General features: G+C 38.5%; 1 protein-coding gene across 4 annotated transcripts in view; it reads left to right on the forward strand.

The window, feature by feature from the left end:
- The window catches only part of npas3 (neuronal PAS domain protein 3), a 295,848-nt gene that overhangs the window by 139,806 nt on the left and 133,412 nt on the right, over positions 1–22,630 (forward strand). For all 4 annotated transcript variants that reach the window (XM_079634098.1, XM_079634099.1, XM_079634100.1 and 1 more), the window contains one exon: positions 4,298–4,380. In XM_079634098.1, the coding sequence (XP_079490224.1) occupies positions 4,298–4,380 (83 nt within the window). The remainder of the gene's footprint in view (positions 1–4,297; positions 4,381–22,630) is intronic.

Consider the following 22,630-nt stretch of genomic DNA (forward strand, 5'->3'; position numbering starts at 1 on the left):
ACCTTAGTTCATATTTTTGTCATACAGTATGAACAGCAATCTGCACCAAAACAGACTGAGACCACCTCTGAATCAACATTGTAATAATAATTCAGCCCTTTTTTTTTGAGCAAAACAAATAAATCAGATTTTTCTCAAATCAGATCTTTTCAGGCAGACTGTCCGCACTATTAATTGCAATACCGTATGAATATTTCCAGTTTTTTTTAATGTTATCGTTGTCACGTTATCAGTGAAGCAAAAGACTATTTGAAATCTGATCAGAGCATCCAGACTGAGACGCATCTGTAAAAACCGGATTGAAATCGCATTTCAAACCACCTCCAAATGTGGTTTGAATCAGTGATTTCATGTGTTTTTTGCTGTCCAGGCTTTCAAAACCCCATCTGGATTTTTGCTGGCAGTCTGAACATAGCCTATAAGTCTAAAAAACACCCTTGATATAATAATCTTAGCTCTTTTTTCTACTGGAAATGCATCCTTTTATGCAAGTAAAATATTCCATGAATTATGTTTGCTTTAAAGGGTTCATATCCTAAAATTGTATTTGTTTATTTAAATTTTAAAGTCTACTTTTAATGGTAGCCAAGGTTGAACTAACTATAAGTCTGAAAACACCCTTAATGTAATATTTTATAATAATATAATACAACTTTTTAAACTGAAATGCATCTAAAAAAAATAGATATTCCCCACCTCCCTGAAAACATTCCCGATTAGACCCGAAGGCCTTGTCTCCCCGTATCTCAACGGGCTCAGTGTGGGCGGTTAGCATGCGAGCTAGCATACCTTAGCACGTGAATTTCACCAGATTACACGACTTCCCATTGTGCCGTTCACGGTTTGACGTTGTCCGTGGCTTCCGACCGCGAGAGCATTGACAGCTTGATGAATTAGGCCTGACACTTGCCAAAATAGCCGTCCTTTGTGCCAGCTGCCAGTTGAGCGTCTACACTCCGTTAATTGAATTGGCAATTTGTGTAACAGTACCTGCCCCTGAGCCTTTGGTGAAGCCAGGGACCGCCATTTAGCTCCAATAATCCAGGACTAGGGAATAAGAGGTCTAAGCTTCACGAGAAATTATTGCAGATTTAAAATGACAGTTTGATGCCTTGCTGCCAATTTCCCATTCAATGAGAAATAAATTAACAATAGCAATAATGTTGACTTATAAAAGTGAAAGTTAAATTGACTTTCTAATAGCACAAGCGATTTGAAATTGCCACCGCGGCGAGTAACAAATTGCATTTATTGCAGTCTTGCACCAAATGCTGTTTGTGACTTGGCTGGTATTGAAGACTAGCATTACATATTGAAAGTGTCAAATGGAAAGCAATACTGTCTCATAATAAAATGCCATTAGTCTATATCAGACCGGGTCTGTCCATTTGCATGTTCGCGAAATGCCGTCAAGGACTTTGGAATATTGCGTCTTTGGGTATGCGATACTCTGAGTGGAATAACATCATCCTGTATGTCTCTGACAGTACACCAGTACTCAATAGACAGATCCTGTATATTTTTACAGTGACTTTACTGTATTGTGCATGACTTATTAGGTCAGGCGTGATGTATTTGCTCGCGTTTCCACAGTAATATATTTGTATGTGCTCAATCTAGCGTGGCAGGGAGCTAAACTAGCGGAGATGTATTATGGAGAATCATGGCAGGACAGACATTGTGTTGCCTCTGTGCTCCCGCAAGCTCTTTATTCATATATCATTTGCGTCACGAGCAAAATGAAGCAGATTAATAGAGCATAATTCCTGAGATCAATATGCAATTATATTCATCTCTCTGGCTGCCCGGGCAGCCGCGCAGAGGCATGGCGACACAGTCGCATAGTCTTGTCGTTGGACAGTATTGAGTGTACCAGTAAACCAGGGGATGAAATTTGTTTAAGACGTTTACATTTGCTGTTCATTTTTTCTAATGTATATGTACTTCCTGCTTTTTACTGTCTAGAAACCTTTTAAAATCACCCTTTCATGAATCTGTCTCCTTTAAGACTCACTTGGTTACTTGTTCTATAAGCTAATCTGTGGTTCAACATGTTCACATTTTTCATTATGAAATATTACCCGTAGAGTTTATAGTTTGCAAAGCTCCTCAAGGTCAAGGAATTTGGAGGACGTGTGGCTGATTTCCATGCGGTGATCTTAAGCGAGGATCCTTGTGTGATGAGAGCTATTGTCTGGAGATGTCGCTTTTAAGCACAGAGAGGAGGGTAATTTGAGGCTGGTCAAGTGACCTCTTAACTTTGGTATTTTCTTTGTCGACTGACTTGTGCTGCCGGTGGTTGTGATCTCTGCTGGAGCACTTAATATGTAGCCTAGCGTAGCCAGACTTTCAGACTGATGACAAAAGGTCTGATCTCTATGATAGCTTTTATTGGCCAAGGACCACCCAGAGACCGTCTGACTTACATGTAAAACAACCAATTACAGATCGTTTTGTTCCAAGTCATGTTTAGGTAGGATGTCCCTACAATAACAGACAGGTGTGAAAAACTCTTGGACGAATTTTAAAGAGTCTATACTATGAACTTCACATACTTGACATATTTTTGTAAATCCAGCGTTTAGTTGATCCTGATAAGCTCACATTGTCACAGTTGTAAACATGACGTCGTTCTATGGGGGGTGGTGGGGGGGGAGTGAGGCGTCTGAGGCTGAGACTACATGATATGCTCACACTGGGTCCAGTTCTGTCCTATTTTATTTATTTACTGTGCCATTACTATGTTGTGTGGGACTTATTAGGGCAGACATGATGTAACCTTGTTTTTATATATATATATATATTGTAAAAGTATATTTTATTCTTGTATAATTTACAGTGTATTTGCTGTATTGTGCAAGACTTATCTTTCTTTCTTTAGGGCACATTATAGGCTGTTTCAATTCAGGTCTATTTTCAGAATTTTATTTATTTATTTTATGGCTTGATGTGAAGAATATTCCACATATGTACATTTTAAAATACATTTTACTATATGTAGTTTTAAAGGGGAAAAACCTCATGATAGTGACTGTTTGTTTATAATTAATTTAACCCAGGTATTACGTTGACATTCTTGCTGTTGGTTAATTCTGTTAATTCTGTGAATAAACCAGATTTATTCAAAAAAAAAAAATTTTTAAGTGTCAATTTTGGAACTGTGTTTTTTTCCAAATCTTTCTGAACCAAATTAACCACATTCCGACATCAGACAGACATATCAAAAGCACGTATGTGTGTGTTGTGTGCCAGGCTGCATTGATTGCGTGTGCATGAATGCACTGTGTTTGATGTGCAGGTATGTGTGTGTGTGCATGATTCCTGCGATCCTCAGGGCGTAAGAGCTCCCTCTGCTGTGCGCCGAGAGCCTCCGTGTCCTTGTCCCACCGGAGTGTTGCTCAGGATTGTTTGCCTTTCCACCCACAGTGGCGGCTACTGACCCCGACGCTCCAGGGACAGCGCTGAGAGCCCGGCTCTCTCTCTCTCTCTCTCTCTCTCTCCTCCGGCTGCCGCTGCCCTTCCCGCTCGTGTTGTGGCAGGAATGTTCCTCCGGGGCGGACACAGGGCTTAGCGCTGAAAGCATTACCGGAGGGGAGAAGTGTGTTTACCCAGCTTGAGGCTCTCTGAAGGACAGAGGCTTCTCATGTGGGTCTCGGCCCATCTCATGCACGCTCACCTGGGGCACGACGTCCTTATGTCCCCGTTACGCCCTCCCTGAACGCCAAAGCGTTGTTTGCTACTGGTCCTTGAGAATCCTTAATGGCCGTTCAGCGCTTTATTACATCATTAATTGCACTTAATTCAGCAACATTACCCGAACGCCTGGCTAGGCTTGGAAAATTAAGTACAGAGCACTTTGTTATAAAATTCTCTATAATGAGCTCTGGTGGGACAAGGTCTGTTAAGTTTGAAATCACCCCAGGCCATTTTTTAGCAGAGCCTGAGCCGACTTTAAAGTTGGAAACTTGGAAAAAATGCCCTGAGGGCGCTGTTCTCTGGGTGCTTTGCAGCTCAATGGATGTGGCGATATTAGTCCTGCTATAAACAGTGGGCTTTGTAGCACCAAGCCTGGCTGAATATGCAGAGCAGAGCCGTTCTGAGGCTTTGATTTGCATCTGTGTATTTACAGTACCGGGGGCTTAGTATTATTGGGGCGGAAGTGTTTGTTTAACAGTTTACCGTATCTGTTTAAAATCACACGGGCAGATTCCAATTCCAAGTTCGTTTGGATTTAAAGCGGAAACGTGCGTGCGCATGCCGACACGAGTGCGCTCACGCTGTGTGCTTCTCTTCACAGCTATCGGGTCCCAGCGGAGGCGGAGCCCCAGCATTGTTGCCTCGGAGATCTTTGAGCCTCACCTTGGCAGCCACATTCTGCAGGTAAGCTGAGATTCAAACTATTAAATCTTGCCTTTGTTCATTCAAAACACCCTGATGTTCTTATAGTTCGGGACGAGCTTGAGATCAACATTGGGTGGGAAGATCATGGTATGCATATTTGATATGCAAATTATGTAATGCACAAAAGTTGAAATGCAATTTTCTTATTTAGAAAAGAAAAAGAAAAAGAAAAAGGTCTGTATGAACTGATATCTGTCCTTGAAATTATTTTGATGAAACACTGGTGGTATTTTGTTTCCCTTTTCCTTACACAATTTGCGTTGTCTTTAAGTCATGTTTTAATGATCATATTTATGAGATAAAAATATGATAATTACGTTCTGAGTTTCAGTTGAAGAATCATGGGATAAAGCTAATTGTTATTGGTCAAAATTACTTTTCAGTTGAATGAATGCGTTAATGGTGACTGTTCAAATTATTTTATATGAAATTTGTGTAACACTTATGAAGAATAACTATATTAATTGCCAGAAAATACCAATTCCAGTTAGAAATCCTTTGCACTTAATTATGTTTTAGCACCCAAATAAGTGTTAGAAGTGAAAAAGACAGAAAAAATATAAAATTGCCCAATTTGTCCATTATAATTTGACCAAAATAGGTTATTTGAACACAAATAAGATTTTAGTAAGTGCAGCGTGACATTTTTCTGAGCGAGAAAATTTAATATTTTCCCATTTAACGTGAAAGTTTGTCTGTCTTTGACGCAGGACATTTAGTAATCTGTTAGTCGTAAGTCATTTATTAAGATGAATGGCAAAATCCAGTTGCTTATGAATAAATTAGCAGGCGTTCTACAATGACCTGGGTGAATGAAATCCGCCACAGATGTACTAATGTGTGTGTTTAGAGATTACAGGTCTGTTGTCTCAAGACATATGTGGTGTCTCTTAGCTGTTTAGCATGCAAGTAAATGAAGGATGACACTTCCTCAGGCTGCTGGTGTTTCGGGAAATCTCAAGGGGAGGGGACGGATTTCTTATTTCACCTCCGAGAGTAGAAAAAAACGTTTTTTATCCATGCTTAGCTACCGCACTGATGTCCTTTCAAATTCGTTTTAATGACACAGAACGAAAAGCGCAATTTACACCAGTCACCTGTGTCCAAAAAAAGCGGATTAGGAATATTTATATAGCGGTTCGCCGGTCTCCGGACTGCCAGCGCTATTCCCTTACGACAGGTTAAGTGTGTGACAGCAAAGCGGAAATTTATAATTAACACCAATACCAGGCTGGAAGTCTGTCGAGGCGTGGCCTTTTCAAGGAAGGACTTGTTCCTGGCAAATTGTCCCCATTAATCTTCAGCTTAATTGATTGTGAAAAGTTTTAGGATGACATTTTAAAAAAAGCATGCTCGGCTGGTGATTGATCTGAAGAAAATGAACTAATAATGGATGCAAGGCAGTCATTAGTTGTTGAGCGCCGAGGCTAATTTTAGACAGCTTAAACCTTGTTTGATAGCGTTTAATAAAGAGGACGTAGGGAAAGAGCTGCTAACCGGCCTTCACCTGCAAACGGACGTTACGCATTAATACTCGCGCATATATGCACTTTTACAGAGTCATCTTGATTCTTATTTCATAAGGCTTTGGTTGCCATAGATATTGGTGGAATCAGTGTTCATTCAGAATTGTTGATATTGGTTTCTCGTTAATTTTGAAATATGAAATGTTTCCAGGTTTGTTGATAACATTGCAGTTTCATATCACCTCACTGTATTCTTGACTTTAACCATATAGCGGTCCGACGGGTCGTCATCGGTACGTCACGCATTATTGCGCAATATCTTCGCGATATACAAAAACGAACAAATTAAAAGCTAAACATGTCTTATATATTTGGAAAGCTTAGACTCTTGTGATTCGAACGATGTAAACCATTTTAATATACACTAAACACAGCAGGTACAATCGGTGTTTTTGTCAGACCACCTACAGCAAAATAAAAAAATTAAAAATGGAAAAAACTCACATATGAAGCATCCTGTTAGTCCACTGAGCCATTACATTCCACCAAAATGGTTTAGTTGCGTTGTAAAGGGTCCATACAATCCAATTCGGCGAAGTATTTAGTCCAAAACACATTTGTATATCAATAAACATCCACGTAATGTATAGTAGCATTTCGAGTTTAGCACACAGAGCTAACACCACTTCGACAAATTCTTTGCTGAAGCTGCCTTGAACATGTTATTATTACAGATATTTTTATGTCAAAATGGCCGCTGACCTCTGCACTTTAGATTGACAGGTCATTTGAGCCAATCCGTGAATTATAGAGGTGTCATGAGGTGTCAATAGGCAAAGGAGTGCCAATGATAGAGAACGTTGCCTCCCCCTCTTTGATTGACAGTAAATCTATCCAATCCCATGGATCCATAAAAATGACTGTATTTTCTGATAGCCAATGAATTTCTCTAAAAAATGACATGACGCTTTACTGGGACGGTTCAATCTGTCTCGCGTGAAGTTCATGCGCAAAGTAACACAGTGACTCGTGCGCCCGTGCGTAAAAAAGACCATTGGAGTGAGCGAAAGCGTTTTTGGACTGATAGTAACATGTAACAGGTGAAAATGGCAAAGAAAACCACCAAAACACACTTCTTACTAGAAGAAGTGATAGAACAATGTACAAGGCGTGACTGATGAGTCGGAGGATGATGTCTCTGATGAAGAGAGCGATGGAGGATCCATTGACTCGGTGGCAGAGGAGATGTTTTTGGGACACTCTCGACAAGTAAGTGTTTTTATTATATTATACTGCATATTTTACTGCATATAAGTTACTGAGGTAACGTTATGTGTTTGTTTTGAAGTGTACTTGCCAGCTTGTGTCGTGTCGTGTGTGTGTGTGTGTGTGTGTTCGTGTTCGTGTTCATGCACCGTGTAACGTTATGCGTGTGTTCATGTACAGGTGTGTGTGTGTGTGTGTGAGAGAGAGAGAGAGGGGGTGTGTTCTGTCGTGTGTGTGTGTGTGTGTGTGTGTGTGTGTGTGTGTGTGTGTGTGTGTGTGTGTGTGTGTGTGTGTGTGTGTGTGTGTGTGTGTGAGAGGGGGTGTGTTCTGTCGTGTGCGCTCGTGCAGGATTATCTTTTGTGGCCTCAAGCACAGGTGTGTGTGTGTGTGTGTGTGTGTGTGTGTGCGCGCGCGCTCATGAACTGGTTTATAAGCCTGGTTGTGTACATGTTTCTGCTTATATGCATGTGAATACGGAAACAGTGTAAATGTCTTGTAAATTACTTATTTATTTGTTTTTGTTTTATATCACAGACCATCATCTGAAAATGAATCCGATGAAGTTTGGGAGCCAGTCATTGAACAGGGACATGACAGTATTTCATCAGGAGAGGACCCTGGAATGTGCCCCTGGAAGATAAATATTTTTTTTCCCTGATAAATATAATATGTAAATAGTTGTGTGCATATATACATAAATATATATATATATATTATATTTATTTATTTATATATATAGTGGGAGTTTTTGAATATTAAAGTGTTTTAGTTCAATATAACTTGTTTTGTCTCTTTATTTGTAGAAAGTTTGGTTTCAAGAATTGGAAAAAAAAACACTGTTTATGCTTCAGTTACTATGTGTTAGCAATTATTGACAGTGAATATGGATCAGGAATATAATAGCTCTAAGTGTAACCTTTCATTAGAGGCCAAAATTATGACTGTAGAGTAAAGCATTCATGAATAGCAGCATGTTATGGGTCTATGGCTAAAAAAGGGTCATTTGGAGTCTCCAAGTGGCTTTTTTTGGGGAGCGCCTAGGCATAACCTTAGATAAACATGTGTAAAACACTCATTTTCAAAGGTATTGTTATAAAATTTGAAATTGGGTTTGGTAAGGCTTCATGCTGTGATACCATTGTGTTTTCCAGCTTATACCTCCCAGCTATAGCTATCTGCAGGCATCTGTTTACAAAAATAAATGTAGGCGGAAATTTTTCCCCACTTTTTTAGTGTGTTCAAAGTTATATTACTCAATAGCAGTAAGACATACAGTGATTCTGACTGTTTAGGAACAAACCTCAAAGTGTCCCCTTCCAAAAGAGACCAAAAGCATGCATATACTCCAAAGGGTTCAAGAACAGCATGCAATTTAATTTGGGTAGGCCTTTTTTAGGCGTTTTTTTGCAAAATTGCAGGATGTCTGTGTTTTTTGCTAAATGTATGCAAAAAAAAAAAAAAAAAACACATTAAGGAGACTTGTACATGTGGTAGAAGAGGATTAACTGAGTTATTTTTGTCTGGACCAAAAAAGAAAATGATACATTTAGTCTTCGTTCGATTAGCGTTCACACTAATCCATTTTTAAGAGCGATCCTAAAGATACTATCTGTGTTCTGGCTAAATGTGCTTATACATACATATGATTGTATTTTTACCAGCTAAGATATTATGTTCTTGAGCATTATGTCCTTTTTTTGGGTCGCATTTTGTTACATCACATCCTGTTTTTAGTTTGTTTGGATGTCTTTGGTCTGTGTTGCGTTCATATTTCAGTCGAAACGCACCAGAGTTCGTTTGGAAGTGGACCATGACTTTTCAGGCTTTTCTCACTTATTTGTGCGCACCAGGGTTTGAATGGCAATGTTTACACTTATTCTAATAAACCAGGGTTCGGTTTAATGAAACCAAACATGCCAAGTGTGATCACACCCTAAATTAACTTTTCTTCTAGCTATGTATAAAGCAGCTTTCTGTCAGTCAACTCAGCGAATTCGTGTGACCAACTTGAACACAAGCAAAATCTCCATGGGGAAGTTTTTCAGCCTCATGCAAAACTCCCAATTGTTCAGATTTCTTCTAAAAATGTCAGTATTTTGCCTATGAAATTTCACAGAGTAACAGTGCTGCTACCAAGGCCTCAAAGAAGGGGAAAATAATAGGCTATATTAACCAATGATATTATAAATTAATTTTCACAATCCAGCCAAAATCTGACATAATCAGCTATATTTATTAATCTTTCATAATTCCCTCTAGAATATCAATATTTCAGCAGCAGTTATTTGTCAAAAATTATAATTAAACAAATATAAACAAATCAAGTCCTGCCTTACATAATGTTTTACTGAATAATGTTTCATTGCATCATTGCAACACTTTGTGGAAGCTAAATGTGTTGCAAATGTTGTTGTTGTTTTATTGCTATTTAGCTGGATGAAGCTAAACATTGAATGGTTCTTAAAAATGTATGACAGTTTTACAAGTATATATAGTTAAAATTGGAATGTTTTGCTTTTTGCTTTGTGTGGTTTGCGTTTTTTTGTGTTATTATGTGACCCAGTGACCAGATTTCAGCACAGAAAACACTCTGTGCTTTTTTGTTTATGCACAAACAAGCTGAACCACATTGAGCACCCAGTTTTGTCAAGCCAGATAATCAATTAGCTGCTTTAATATGCTGGTCTGTTTGAAGGCAGCTGTTGTGACGCTCGGCTTTCCCACTGCTATTTAATGTCATGGCACAATAATATCAATATTGTCTTTTTCTGTCCCAGCTCACACACAAAAACAGTATATTTTTAGAAAAGACCCATTTCTGGCGGCAGGCGTGTGGAGGTAAATATCACAACAGAGGATATTTACTTGTCAAGGTTTCTTGCAACAAAAGCTAGTTATTTTTGCTACTGTACCTTTAAGATTTTGTTCCTGTCGATTAACACCCTACTCGTCCTCCAGTAGCGTCTCTACTTGCCCCGAGGGTGTTGCGGTCTCGGTGGTGTCGGCACAGGCTGTGTCGGCCCTCTGGGCCACAGAAATGACCGTTATGTCCACTCCCACAGTGCATTGTCATTTGCGTGGGCAGCGGGTCGGATTGATTCCGACAGCAGCGCTAGGTCATTAGCAGAGAGCTCAGAAGTCCTCTGTCAAAGCGCTCCACGCTTCCGCCCGGCTAAATAATAGCATTTATATCACACAGATCATGCTTAGCAAGAGATGAATTATAGATGCAGGGTTTGGTTTTTTAAGGCAGATGAGAGCTCCCTGTGAAGGGCAAAATCAGTGTATGGTCAGACACACTGCACAGAGAGTGAACCTTTGTCCGTTCTTTTTAGGAGATGAGTCTGGTCAGTAAATTAGCTGTGAGCTAATGGAGCTGTAAGCCACTAAATGTTTATGATTACGCTTGTTTTGGGAGCTGAGCTTGACCGGCATCAGTACTTTAAAAACATCAGAGAGAGAATGTGTGTTATTATAAGTTTAGCTCCAACTTGCCTCAACACACCTGCCTGGAAGTTTCTAGTATGCCTAGTAAGACCTTGATTAGCTGGTTCAGGTGTGTTTAAAGGTGCAGTATGTAATATTGACTAGTGGTTAATAACTAATAGCTAGTGGTTGAAGTGGGTACTACAGTCCAAATTTTAAATATTAGAGAGAGTTGTCCCTCCTCAGACTCAACACTCACGCTGGTTGCAAGTTTAAGGACACGCAACAGGATTGAGCGCAATAGACAATGAAAGGCGATAAAACTTGCACTGTAAGTTTTTGAGTTGATTTATCCACATTTTAATATGCCTCTGGTCATAGAGCTTTTTAAATGGATGGATATACTTTTTATGTCGGGTATAATCTGCGATCTCTAACCCAGTTTGTTTGACCCAGTCCATTGCAGCAAGTCCATTTGTCTCGCTCTCGTGAACCCAATCTCATGTCTCGTCTCGTGAGATGTGTCTCGTCACACCCCTACTATATACTGTCTAAAATATTAATAATGGTAATTATGCATCTTTTGAAAGGTCTAAGGGTTTAGTGCCAATCTACGGTCTCTGTTTTACATTATAGATGCTACAGCAACAGTAATATTGTAATTTGTGTCAGGAAAACAAATGTCAACATGTTAAATCAAAACGGGACTTCATATCTTTGTTATGAAATGGCGATTGCGAGATGAATCCAATCCGTCACACTTGGGTAAAATGTCCATGACAAGCGTCCAGTGGAAAACATCCAATAGAACTTTTTGTCCACAAAAGCGTTAAATCCGTGAAATATTGATATATTAACCATTGTTGCCTGAACGATCTGCCCAACATTATCATTCTTCAAAAATTTATGCAATTTGAGCCCTGTTGTTAAACTTGAATTGGACTAAATCAGTGGCTTTTAACCAGGGGGGTCTCAACAAACTTCCAAGGGGTTCTCAAAATAGTTTAAAATAAGACATAACAACCATTCAAATAAGTTAAAAGAACAGAAAAGTAAGATATGACCCCTTCAACAGCTAGTCTTGGAAACCCTGATGTGCTATATAAGAGAAAAGTGTGATTTCTAGACCTTGAAAACTATTGGACATGAATACATTTTATACGGTAGAAATTGAGTAAAGATATATTTTAAAAAAAAAACTTATCCATAACCGTTATCCAACAAATCACAAACAACTTGTAAAGGTCATGGAACCTTTGAACATTGTTGTGGACAATGGGGGGGCTTGGCGTCGAAAAGGTTGAGAACCAGGGGCCTAGAGGGAATCTGCTGACTTTCTGTACTGGTTTTGCTAGGAAATAGATTTAAATTGGTACTATAGTCTTATTATTTACTTTTGAAAGCATAGTCACATTGGCCAAAGTGTTTAACAAACAAACACACAACAGGGTGGAGAACGTGCAGAACGTTGCGAATGGAGCTTTCTGCTGTTATGTGGGCACAGATCGCTCTCTTTTGGACATCCGCCGTTTTTGCATTCGCAATAGGGATGCGCCAGACAGCTTGTCAGAAAGTTTCTGATCTTCACTGAGCAAATTAACAGCGCTGTTGTTTATTGCTTATCTGTGGTTTTTGATGTGTTTTAGTGATAAAGGATGAAGAGCGCTCAGAGACACTGATCGACAGGGAGCCTTAATTACTGCCTGTGTGTGCGCGTGTGTGTGCGCATGTGTGTGTGTGCGTGCACCTGTGGTGAGCGCCGGGGTGACAGGACACCAAACGCCTCTTAATATGTCTCGCAGCTTCAAGTTCCAACACTCAATCTTTCATCAACTCCTTGTTTACTTTCTTCTCTTTCGTTCTCTTGTTGTTTGTTTTGTAGCATCGTCTTTGTTGTTTTTGGCTTGTTTGTGATAATAGGGCTTGGATTAAAAAAGAGACAAGGGAGAAAAAAAAACACAGACACTTTGAAAACCCTTCGATCTTCACACCGGAGGAAAGCGCAAAGACGGCGGCTTTAGAAATGACAGCTGTTTACATTTGCATAACATCAATGCGGAGCGAGGCGGTGTCTTTGAGCCCGTCTGTGTGCAGCTGTCACCGGCTGTAATCGCAGGTTGATTCGCGGTTCACAGGAATCGCCATCACGCTTCTCTGGCTCTTCGCTGAGATCAGGTAGAAGGTGGCAGAGAAAGAAAATGACACACAGGGAGGGTGTTCTTCACCTCAATGCGCCTCATGCTCGAGACGTCAAGTTCCTCCCGTAAACGCAGAAGGGTTTAGGGACGTCAAGCCCGTCTGAGGGATATCTGTCCATCTTTTGCCGGGGTCATTCGTTCTAGAGCTTAAAGGGGATAGTTAACCCTAAAATTTTAAATCTGTCATCGTTTACTCACCTTCATGTTGTCATTGAACAAAAAAAGAGATTATATGGTAATTAGATTGTAAAGATTTGAAAGCTAGAGTGTAGAAGAAGATTTCAGGCTATTTTTATTCATAAGGCTTCAGAAGATTGATTGATTGATTGATTGATTGGTTGGTTGGTTGGTTGGTTGGTTGGTTGGTTGGTTGGTTGGTTGGTTGGTTGGTTGGTTGGTTGGTTGGTTGACGCATATTGATTATTAATAGTAATGCTTCAGAAGTGTACTTTTTATAATTAATAATGATAATGACAAAGATCAATGAAATCATGTATTTTTAGTCTATTCCATTCATTTAATAATTTATGCATAATTTCAAAAGAAAAAAAGAAGAAGAAAAGCTTATTTTATGGACATCATGATCTCAACAGTCCCATTCAACATCTCGTCGCTGCCCGATGAAACTCACGTATGTCCAAAACAGTTACTTTTCAGGAAGTGAAAAAAACCCCGTAATTTCAAAAGCAGTTGAACGTAGCGTTGTCATACTTGGTACGGCATCTTTAAATGAAACCATATTCTTGCCAGTGTAATGATATAATCCACATTTGACCAAAATCGTGTTTAAATGGACATACGTGCATATTTTACAGTAACGGTGGTCGATACGCGTTGTTCCGATCATTAATTAGAATGGCCAAGTCGCGTTTCATATTGACAGATGAATATAGGCTACGCTCAGTTTATTAAATAGCCTGTCTCAGTTTATTAAATATGCCCAATTTATTAAATGTCTACTTTTTACCTCTTAAAATACCTTTAGAATGCCAATACAACCATTATAATGCAGTATTTCACCTGCCAGAAAGTGAATATTTTGCAAAACTGCAATGGAAACAATTGCGTGTACGCAATAATTATCCTCATTATTTTAACATTTATTAGGCTACATATTTAGAAGACGCTTTTATCCAAAAAATTAACAAAGCAATTCGTCAAATGTCATTCATAATACGGCTTAGACAATAATAATACAGGTCTAAGATTATAACAAATAAACAAGATTTTGACCCATATCCAAGGGTTTGTGAGGAGTACAGGGTGGGAGATACGCGGCATGATTGACAGCTTTGACACCAAATGGATATACGTGAAAATCAGATGACACGATTTCACAACTTTTCATTGGTCATTTAGATATGTGAAGCATACTGTTTACGGAAATTAACCTGGACATTCTATCCGTCGAAAAATCTCAAAATCGGCAAAATGGACATACGCGGTTTTCATCGGACAGCGACGATATGTTTTCATTCAGGATAAAAGTTCTTCAAAAATATCTGGTTTCGTGTTGTATAGGAGATAGAATGTCATGAGTAAATGATAACTTAATTTTAGTGGGGAATTTTCAAGCCGAGCTCTGTGTGTGTGCGTGTGTGTGTTTGTAAAGGATGGATGGTGTTCTTTCAAATGCCTTTTTCTTTCAACATTATTATGCACAAAAAATAATTCTTAACAAGCTCACCATTATGCAGGAAATGGCGCCCATGAGCATATTTAACATATTTCAGGGCAACGTCTAAATCACAGAGATATTCCTGTGATAACTCTTTAATGTAGGGTAATAATCACCCTTGATTTATAATGTATGCCTTGTTATTTTATTTAAGAGCATGTTTTTTTTCTTTCTAAAATACTGTTTAGATGAAGACGGGAGAGATTTTTCTGCTCCCTGAAAAATCCCATTGAACTGCAACTAGTAGAGTCTTGTGTGGTTGTTACGGTGTTGTGAGCGCTTTTTAGCATGTGGTTTTGCAGTTTCTATGCTGTTTTTAGACTCTTCTGAGTGGCTGTTTAATGGCTTTATTGGTATCAGTATATTGTGTACATGAATTTGGGCACTGGTAAGGACCCTGCTCACTACACACTGGGACACTAGCCGTGTTTCCACTGTCGGTCCAAAAGTGAGCATGCTAGTGCGTGCCAGGGCCAGTCGCGTTACCACTGTCACTTCCAGGGCTTAATCGGGGCTTTCTCAGGGCCAACAGCCAGGGTTTTTTGGCCTGCCGAATACCTTGGTCCAAAGCGGGCCAATTGGGGCTTGAGTAGTGGTAGTGGTCATGAACAATGCTCATTGGGGCTCATTCCTGACAGTGGAAACACAGCTTGATTTTGGCCTTCGTGCTTGAGGTCCGAGGCTATTGGCCTCGACGGCACGTTATTAGCCCAGGCTCGCACTTGCCCGACAGTGGAAAAGCGTCTAATGATAACCTGCAACATTACAACGCCCTCGCGTAAAACCTCACTACTGGTACACAGTATATATCAACAACAGCAGAACTGATATTTTTCTTCAAATGTCCGACTCCCTGATCAGTGCCCTGACTACTGAACTAGGAAGCTGATTGAGACATGGGTCCCATCAGGTAAAAATGTTGAATCACTTTGAATATTAATAACACACATTGCATGATTAAATCAAAGTTTAATATTTAGAGTTAAGGGGTTTGTTCAAATCCATAACTCTCATATTGATCAGTACTAATAGTATTTTAACCTTATCAAGCGTTGGCAATTACATGCCAAACTCGCTGCATGCTTTGCTAAGCCAGGCACCAAGAATTGAAATGTTTTTTCTTTCTGTCTTTCTTTCGCTGCTTTTTGTTCTCTGTTGTCTACAGTTTTAGCTGATCTCCATCTCTATTAGTCCAGGTCTGTCTTGCATTCACAGTGCATAGATTTGTAAAAAGCGAGGCCGACGTGTTTTCTGTGATGTCCATCACAAAGCGGTTGAGATCACAGTGTGAGCGTGTCTGAGGTCAGTGCTTTCTGCTTTTAGCTCTTTTATTTACATCAGCTGTCGGAAGATCTCCATAGCTTTCCCCTTCGTTCACTAATTTGCTGTTGAAAGCAAACATGTCAGAGCCTCTCTTGTTGTGGTTCACTAGCTTGCATAACATAATGCGAACAGCATTTACATATCCATAAACACACAAACACACACACGCACGCACGCACGGACCCAGCTCAATCTCATCTTGTGTTGGATGGCTTCCTGACAGATCATCCATTCTACTGCCATCCAACGCGACGGATGAGTTTTCACACTCTTCTGATCTAGTTTTCTCACTGTGTTGTTGGTGTATTAGCCACATGCTGCTACCTGCACCCTCCTGAAGCACACACTTTATTACATGTCACCTCATTTGCTGGATGCTGTACAGTTTGGACAGAGGAGATCTGATATAGCGGTGAACTGTGACAGGATGACTGTTGTGTGTATGGTGTGAGACTAAGGGCATTTTCGAACCTGGCTCGTGTGGACCATTTGTTTCCGAACCTGGTGGGTTAGTTCTGTTTGTTTAGGCATATATATATATATATGAACACCGCAATCACGCTCGGATCCACACAAAAACAATCGCTCGGTGATCGACTGAACGGGGTGGTCTCGGCCCATTTGAAAGCAGTTCGGTTGAGGTGAGAAAGCAATCCGACCCAACGGACCAACACACTAAGCGCTGTCATAATTCATAACTGGAAATATGTTATATAAAAAGCAGAGGTGTCTGATTCTGAGTTTTTTTGGTTGAAAACCAAAGATCTTAAAATGTTGCGGACTTCTCCATGCATTGCAAGAATTATGTCCCGACAAATTGATTCCCGTTCTAACTACATTATAAATTCTATATAATTTGCTAATATATAACTGCTAAAAAAAGACAGATTTACTTCAAGTTGAGTGCATTTTTGTGTGGCTTATAGTGTATATATATATTAGTGCTGTCAATCGATTTAAAAAAAATTAACTTGATTAATCACACATTTTTTTCTATGATTAGTCACAATTAAAATGTTTTTAATATATTTTATAATGTAATAATTTCATAGTTAATCTACAAATTAATGTAGAAACAACGTAGAAACAACATAAAGACAGTATATTTTAAAAACTTGTTTAATGGCATCTTTTTTAAACTAATACAGCTACTGATGTCTCAATGAAATATATTTTTTCCCATTATTTTAGCCATTCAACATTACAGTGAATTGAAAAGCTATAACTTTTTATGTTTTATTTTTTAGGCTTCAGAAAATAGAACAACTTGTAATTTAAGTGAACCTCAAACAATCATCTCACATAATAACCCATAATAAATGTCATATTTACCACTGCCCTTCCTACCCGTCTAACAGGTACAGCGTGGTCTCTTTTGTTTTGCCGCGCTTTAATGGTTTAAAAGCATTTGCATGAACAAGAGTGTGATCATATGTGACCCACTCTGGCGAAATGAGTCGGAAGTCCATTTTAAGATATGGGCTGATTATGTGGAATAACAATGAAATAATATATTTTCATTTTTTTTTTTTTGTGTGTGTGTGCTAATTTCAAAGAACAGACATTCAAAAATAATCTCCCACAGGTTCGTAGTCCAGATAATTGAGTAAAAGTATTTAAATGACTTTTACAAAAGTTTACAAAGTTATACTAAATTCGCTGGAAATGAACATTGTTTTTCTCAACTCTTCTCGTCACCTCTGAGCATTTCCCGGGTATCCCCTGAAACGTCACTATCTCTGCTCTCCAAATATGGTGTTACACGTTGTATAGAACCAATCAAAAAGCTTAAAATTTACACAAACGCTGATCATTAGTAAATGGGAAGCCCCGTTTCGACTGACCGGCACGCGATTGGTCCAGCTAGCAGATCTCTTCAGAAAGATTAAATATTATTCATTTGAGAAATGTTATTAATGTCTTTGGTCAAACTAAGCTGTAAAATAAATAGTTTATCCCTTTAAATGCAATGGATTTTGAAATATATCAACAAAAAAACGGGCAAAAAACGTTAAAAGCGATTTTCTCAGGTTTTCAATTGGAAAAAGAGGGCAGATTAATTCAAATGTGTCTATCTTTACAACCATTCAAGGATATTATTTGAAAGCGTATGGTCTCCTCTTTCCAGTAAAAATCTCAATTTTGAAATTTGGGTCACTGCGACTCATTTTGCTGGATCAGGTCACATATAGATAATGTGATGCTAGCCAAAGGATGACAGAAAAATTAATGGATGCTGCGTTAATTGCTATATATATAATGGTTGTAGGTTGTCGTAAATAATTGTTACATCAGTAATAAATTATAATACTTAATTATAATTATAAATACATTATAAATTACAATACTTCATGTTACACATATAAATGGTATAACGCTGATGCTGACATGATTAAGACTAAATTACACTTGTTTTATTTAAGCAGTTAGTACAAGAGGCCATTTTATTAATTACAGCTAAAGAGAATGTGTGCAAACCCCTTCAGCCATGACTATAATCATCCATCCATCCATCCATCCATCCATCCATCCATCCATCCATCCATCCATCCATCCATCCATCCATCCATCCATCCATCCATCCATCCATCCATCCATCCATCCATCCATCCATCCATCCATCCATCCATCCATCCATCCATCCATCCATCCATCCATCCATCCATCCATCATGTGTGTTTGAGTCTGGTGAGAAATGCCAGTTGACAGGAGCAGCTGCTGTGTATGTGTGTGTGTGCAGGTGTGTATAAGTGTAGGTGTGTGTGTAACTGTGTGCAGGTGTGTTTGAGTTCTCCTGTCACTGGGTGGCAGGTGTTTTCTGGCCACAGGTAGAACGTGAGCACATGTGGCAGGTGGAACAGATAGTCTCAGTTAACGCAGAAACGGGTGACGACCGGACACGGTCCGCCCTCGACACCCTCGCAATGGGCGCACGGACCCACGCCGTCTCACGAAGACTTTCCGGTCGGACGGTAATGTCAAATTCTGTGGTACAGAATGCCGTAACATGCCTATACATGCTAATGCGCTTTCAGAGCGCATGCTAATGTGCCAACGGTATAGTCTGCATTCGGCAGCCTTTTACTTTCAGCTCAGACTCTGTCAATAAAACCTGACCGGACGTCACCGAAGGATCTTGGAGAGGGGGGGGAAAGGTCAGTGGGCAGTGCAAAGAGGGGAATTCTGATTATCCGGCCTGCGTTTCCTTGTTCATTAGCAGTGGGAATTTGGACAGGGAGAAGGTGGAGGGGGGGATAGATCCACCCTTATTACTTATGCAGTCAATAGCAAGGCTTGTCTGCATTCATAATTGTTTGATTTTATAGGCCAGTCTTTAAACAAACATTGTCTATGGTAATGCCCTGCCCTGATGGATGGGAGAGGTTTTGTCTGTGAATATCATTTGGATAATTAAAAATGACAGACCAAATCGCCCGCTGTCTTGACCCTCACTTTGTCTCCCGAGTGATGCCGGCGAGATGCTGATTGCTGTCAATCACAGGTCTGCGGAGGATTGGGGAACGCGGGCAGCCGTGAACCCTGACCCACACTGTTGATCTGAAATAGATAACAACCTTGAAATACCTGCAGAATTTCAACACCTTCCCCAAAAGAGCCACTTCCTCTGTCTATTTCTCTCGGTGTACTCAAGTTGGGTATTCAGAACCGCTTCCGAACCCAGCGTCTATATTCCCAGCAGTGTTTCAATATACAGATTGCTAACTCGCAGTTGTCTTGCCATATCAAACTGGGATAGAAGTATTTTTAACATTGATAAAATGACACACTTCACCAGTTAGAGGACCAATTATTCTCAAGTCCTAAAAGAATAATTTAAGGAAACATTAAGGAACTGGAATTGCAGCGGAATTGGACTTTTTTATGATCTCCATCCCTGCTTCTTTCACACACAGAAAGAAATGAAGACATCAATCCTACAGTGTTTTAGGACACCATGCATTTCTTTTATTCTGCTCTCTACATCTTTCTCTTTAGTTTGTTCCTCTCATTTCCTCCTTCCTTTCACGTTTCAGCACTCGAGTCGTTCCTGCGGTCTAGCGCGTACTTTTATATGATAATTGAAATGCGCTGCCAGTTGTTTTCTCCTGCCAACGCGGTGTCTTTCCTCTCGCCGCTGTGGTGTGTGGGTGTTTAAGTAGTTTAATTAGAAACAGAACAGAGGATGTTGTCTCTATTATCATTTACCAGCAAGCATCACTTTATGAGTTGGGAAACCATTTAACGTTTGTAAACTGGATATGTCACACAATTCCAAATGTGAGCACCGTTTGTTTCGGTATTTGGATAAATGTTTAACAGCATCTCATAAGCTAAATGTGAGTAATATATACATGCTTCAGCTAATTCACAGGCAAACACAGTTTAAAACACAGTCCCATAGTATATTTAGGCTTGTTTTATTGTGCAACATTATTTAGAATTTTATATAAATATTGGAAGTTGTGAATTGATGCTAAATGTACATTTTTAAGTTTTAGATAAACCCTTTAAAAAAAGATTTGTATAGTATATTTAATAATATTTAGTTATTTAATAAGTTTAATGTTTATATTTTTAATATTTGTCTTATAATAAAAAGCTTTAGATAGAAGTATCTCAGCTCCAACATGATTATTGACTTATCTGTAATATGTAATGTTACTGTAACATACTGTATATTTATAGCATTAAGATATATTACATTAGATTAATGTTACAGTGTCTGGAGTGTAAGATATATTTGTCATCGAGGGAACGCTCTCTCAATATAGACGGCTCAGAGCCGAACACATTTAGTCCTTCGTTGCTTTTCAATTTTCCGAGTGCTGAACTACACCCGCCCCTCCTCTCACCTCTCTCCAAATCCAGCCAGGCATTAGAAACAGTATTTCCCTCGGCAGAGATCCCCTCTCAGCATGCTATTCTCTGTCATGTTGCGGTAGCTATGAAGAGTACTGGCGGTACCATGGTACAGTCAGAGTATCAAATGCTAACACCATGTTGATATATACCATGGTACTAAATAACTATTTTTTTTTTGCAGCATCATATTTACATGGTACTTTAAAGAATTCCTTGCAATTCCCATGGTACATGTTCAGAAAAAATATAATTTAATATTATTAAATTATTATTGAAAATATTTGATTAAAACATTATATTTCAAAAGTTATTATATTATAGAAATACTGATTGGATTAGAATATCTGTGGTATTTATGTGGTACAAAGCAAATAATACTATTATGGTACCATGTCAAAAGAACCAGTCTGATTCCCGAATGAATGATTCTAATGAGTCAGTTATGTTTTTTAGTGACTTTAAAACATACCTGAACAATTAAATAATAATAATAAGAAGAAACATTTCGGTCCCACTTTATATTAAGTGGCCTTAATACCTGTGAACTTACATGGTAACTACATGTGTACATAGTATGTAACTACAGTGTAAATACACATTTGTACATAGTATCTACAACTGTATTATTAGTGTAACTACACGTATGTAACAACCCACGTAATGGTATGTGTAAGTACAAATGTGTAACAGGACATTTGTAACAACACTTTTTTCAGTGTAACAGGAATTATGTAACTACATTTTGTAACAACATGTAGCCTATTTGTTGTTCCACTTCCACATGCAGTCTTAGATACTGCAGTTACCAGTTGATGTACACAACAATTACCTTAACAATTACACTTTATATTAAGTGGACAGTTCCTGAGGAGTTACCATGTAACACTGGTATCACAAGGTGAAACTTTAGTTGTAATTCAACATTAGTCCTGCCAGTCATAAATACATGTATTCCAACTGGTAACTGCAGTATCTAAAACTGCATGTGGAAGTGGAACAACAAATAGGCTACATATTGTTGTTACAAAATGTAGTTACATAATTACTGTTACACATCTGTACTTACTGAAGTGAAAAAATGTTGTTACCAATGTCCTGTTACACATTTGTACTTACACATACCATTCTGAGGGTTGTTACATATGTGTAGTTACGCAAATGTTACAGTTGTAGATACTATGTACTAATGTGTACTTACACTGTAGTTACATACTATGTACACATGTAGTTACCATGTAAGTTCACAGGTATTAGGGCCACTTAATATAAAGTGGGACCAACATTTCTTTTGTATATCACTTTTCCTACATGAAATACAGCTTTATAAGTGCTTCAAAAGCATATACACAAATATTACAATTTCACAATATCAATATCAACACAAAAGCAAATATAAAAGGTTCACAAGATAAAATATAGACATAAAACTAATTTTCACAAAATAGTAATATACTGGTAAGCAACCATAAGAAGATATTTATCTTATGAACTGCTTCTTTTTGCATTGAAGCAGAATCATACAGCGCAACCAGTGTAGTCCGATTCCGATTCCGACTCTTTTGAACCAGTTTTTAGTGACTCAAATGCATACAGCTTGTATATATTAGCATATAATAGCATATATTTGTGTACTCAGTGGTTCATATGACAGTGTGTATCCAAATATACACATTATGCATTTTGTTAATGAATGAATGAAATGTTACCCAATTTTTGTTTAAGTAGTTTATATATATATATATATATATATATATATATATATATATATATATATATATATATATATATATATATATATATATATATATATATATATGAATGTAGAACCCATGTGCAGTTTATCGATATAATCCAAGGTGAACAAAACAAGACAATGACTGGAGTAAACTTAACTGAAATTATGAAAATAAACATTAACTAGACTTGACAACACTAGACTCACTGACAGCGGGTTACAACATCAATACACGACGTTGACATGAGGTCTACTTATACAAAAAGGACTACTA

Source organism: Phoxinus phoxinus (genome assembly GCF_949152265.1).
Source record: "Phoxinus phoxinus genome assembly, chromosome: 13".
NCBI classification, from domain to species: domain Eukaryota; kingdom Metazoa; phylum Chordata; class Actinopteri; order Cypriniformes; family Leuciscidae; genus Phoxinus; species Phoxinus phoxinus.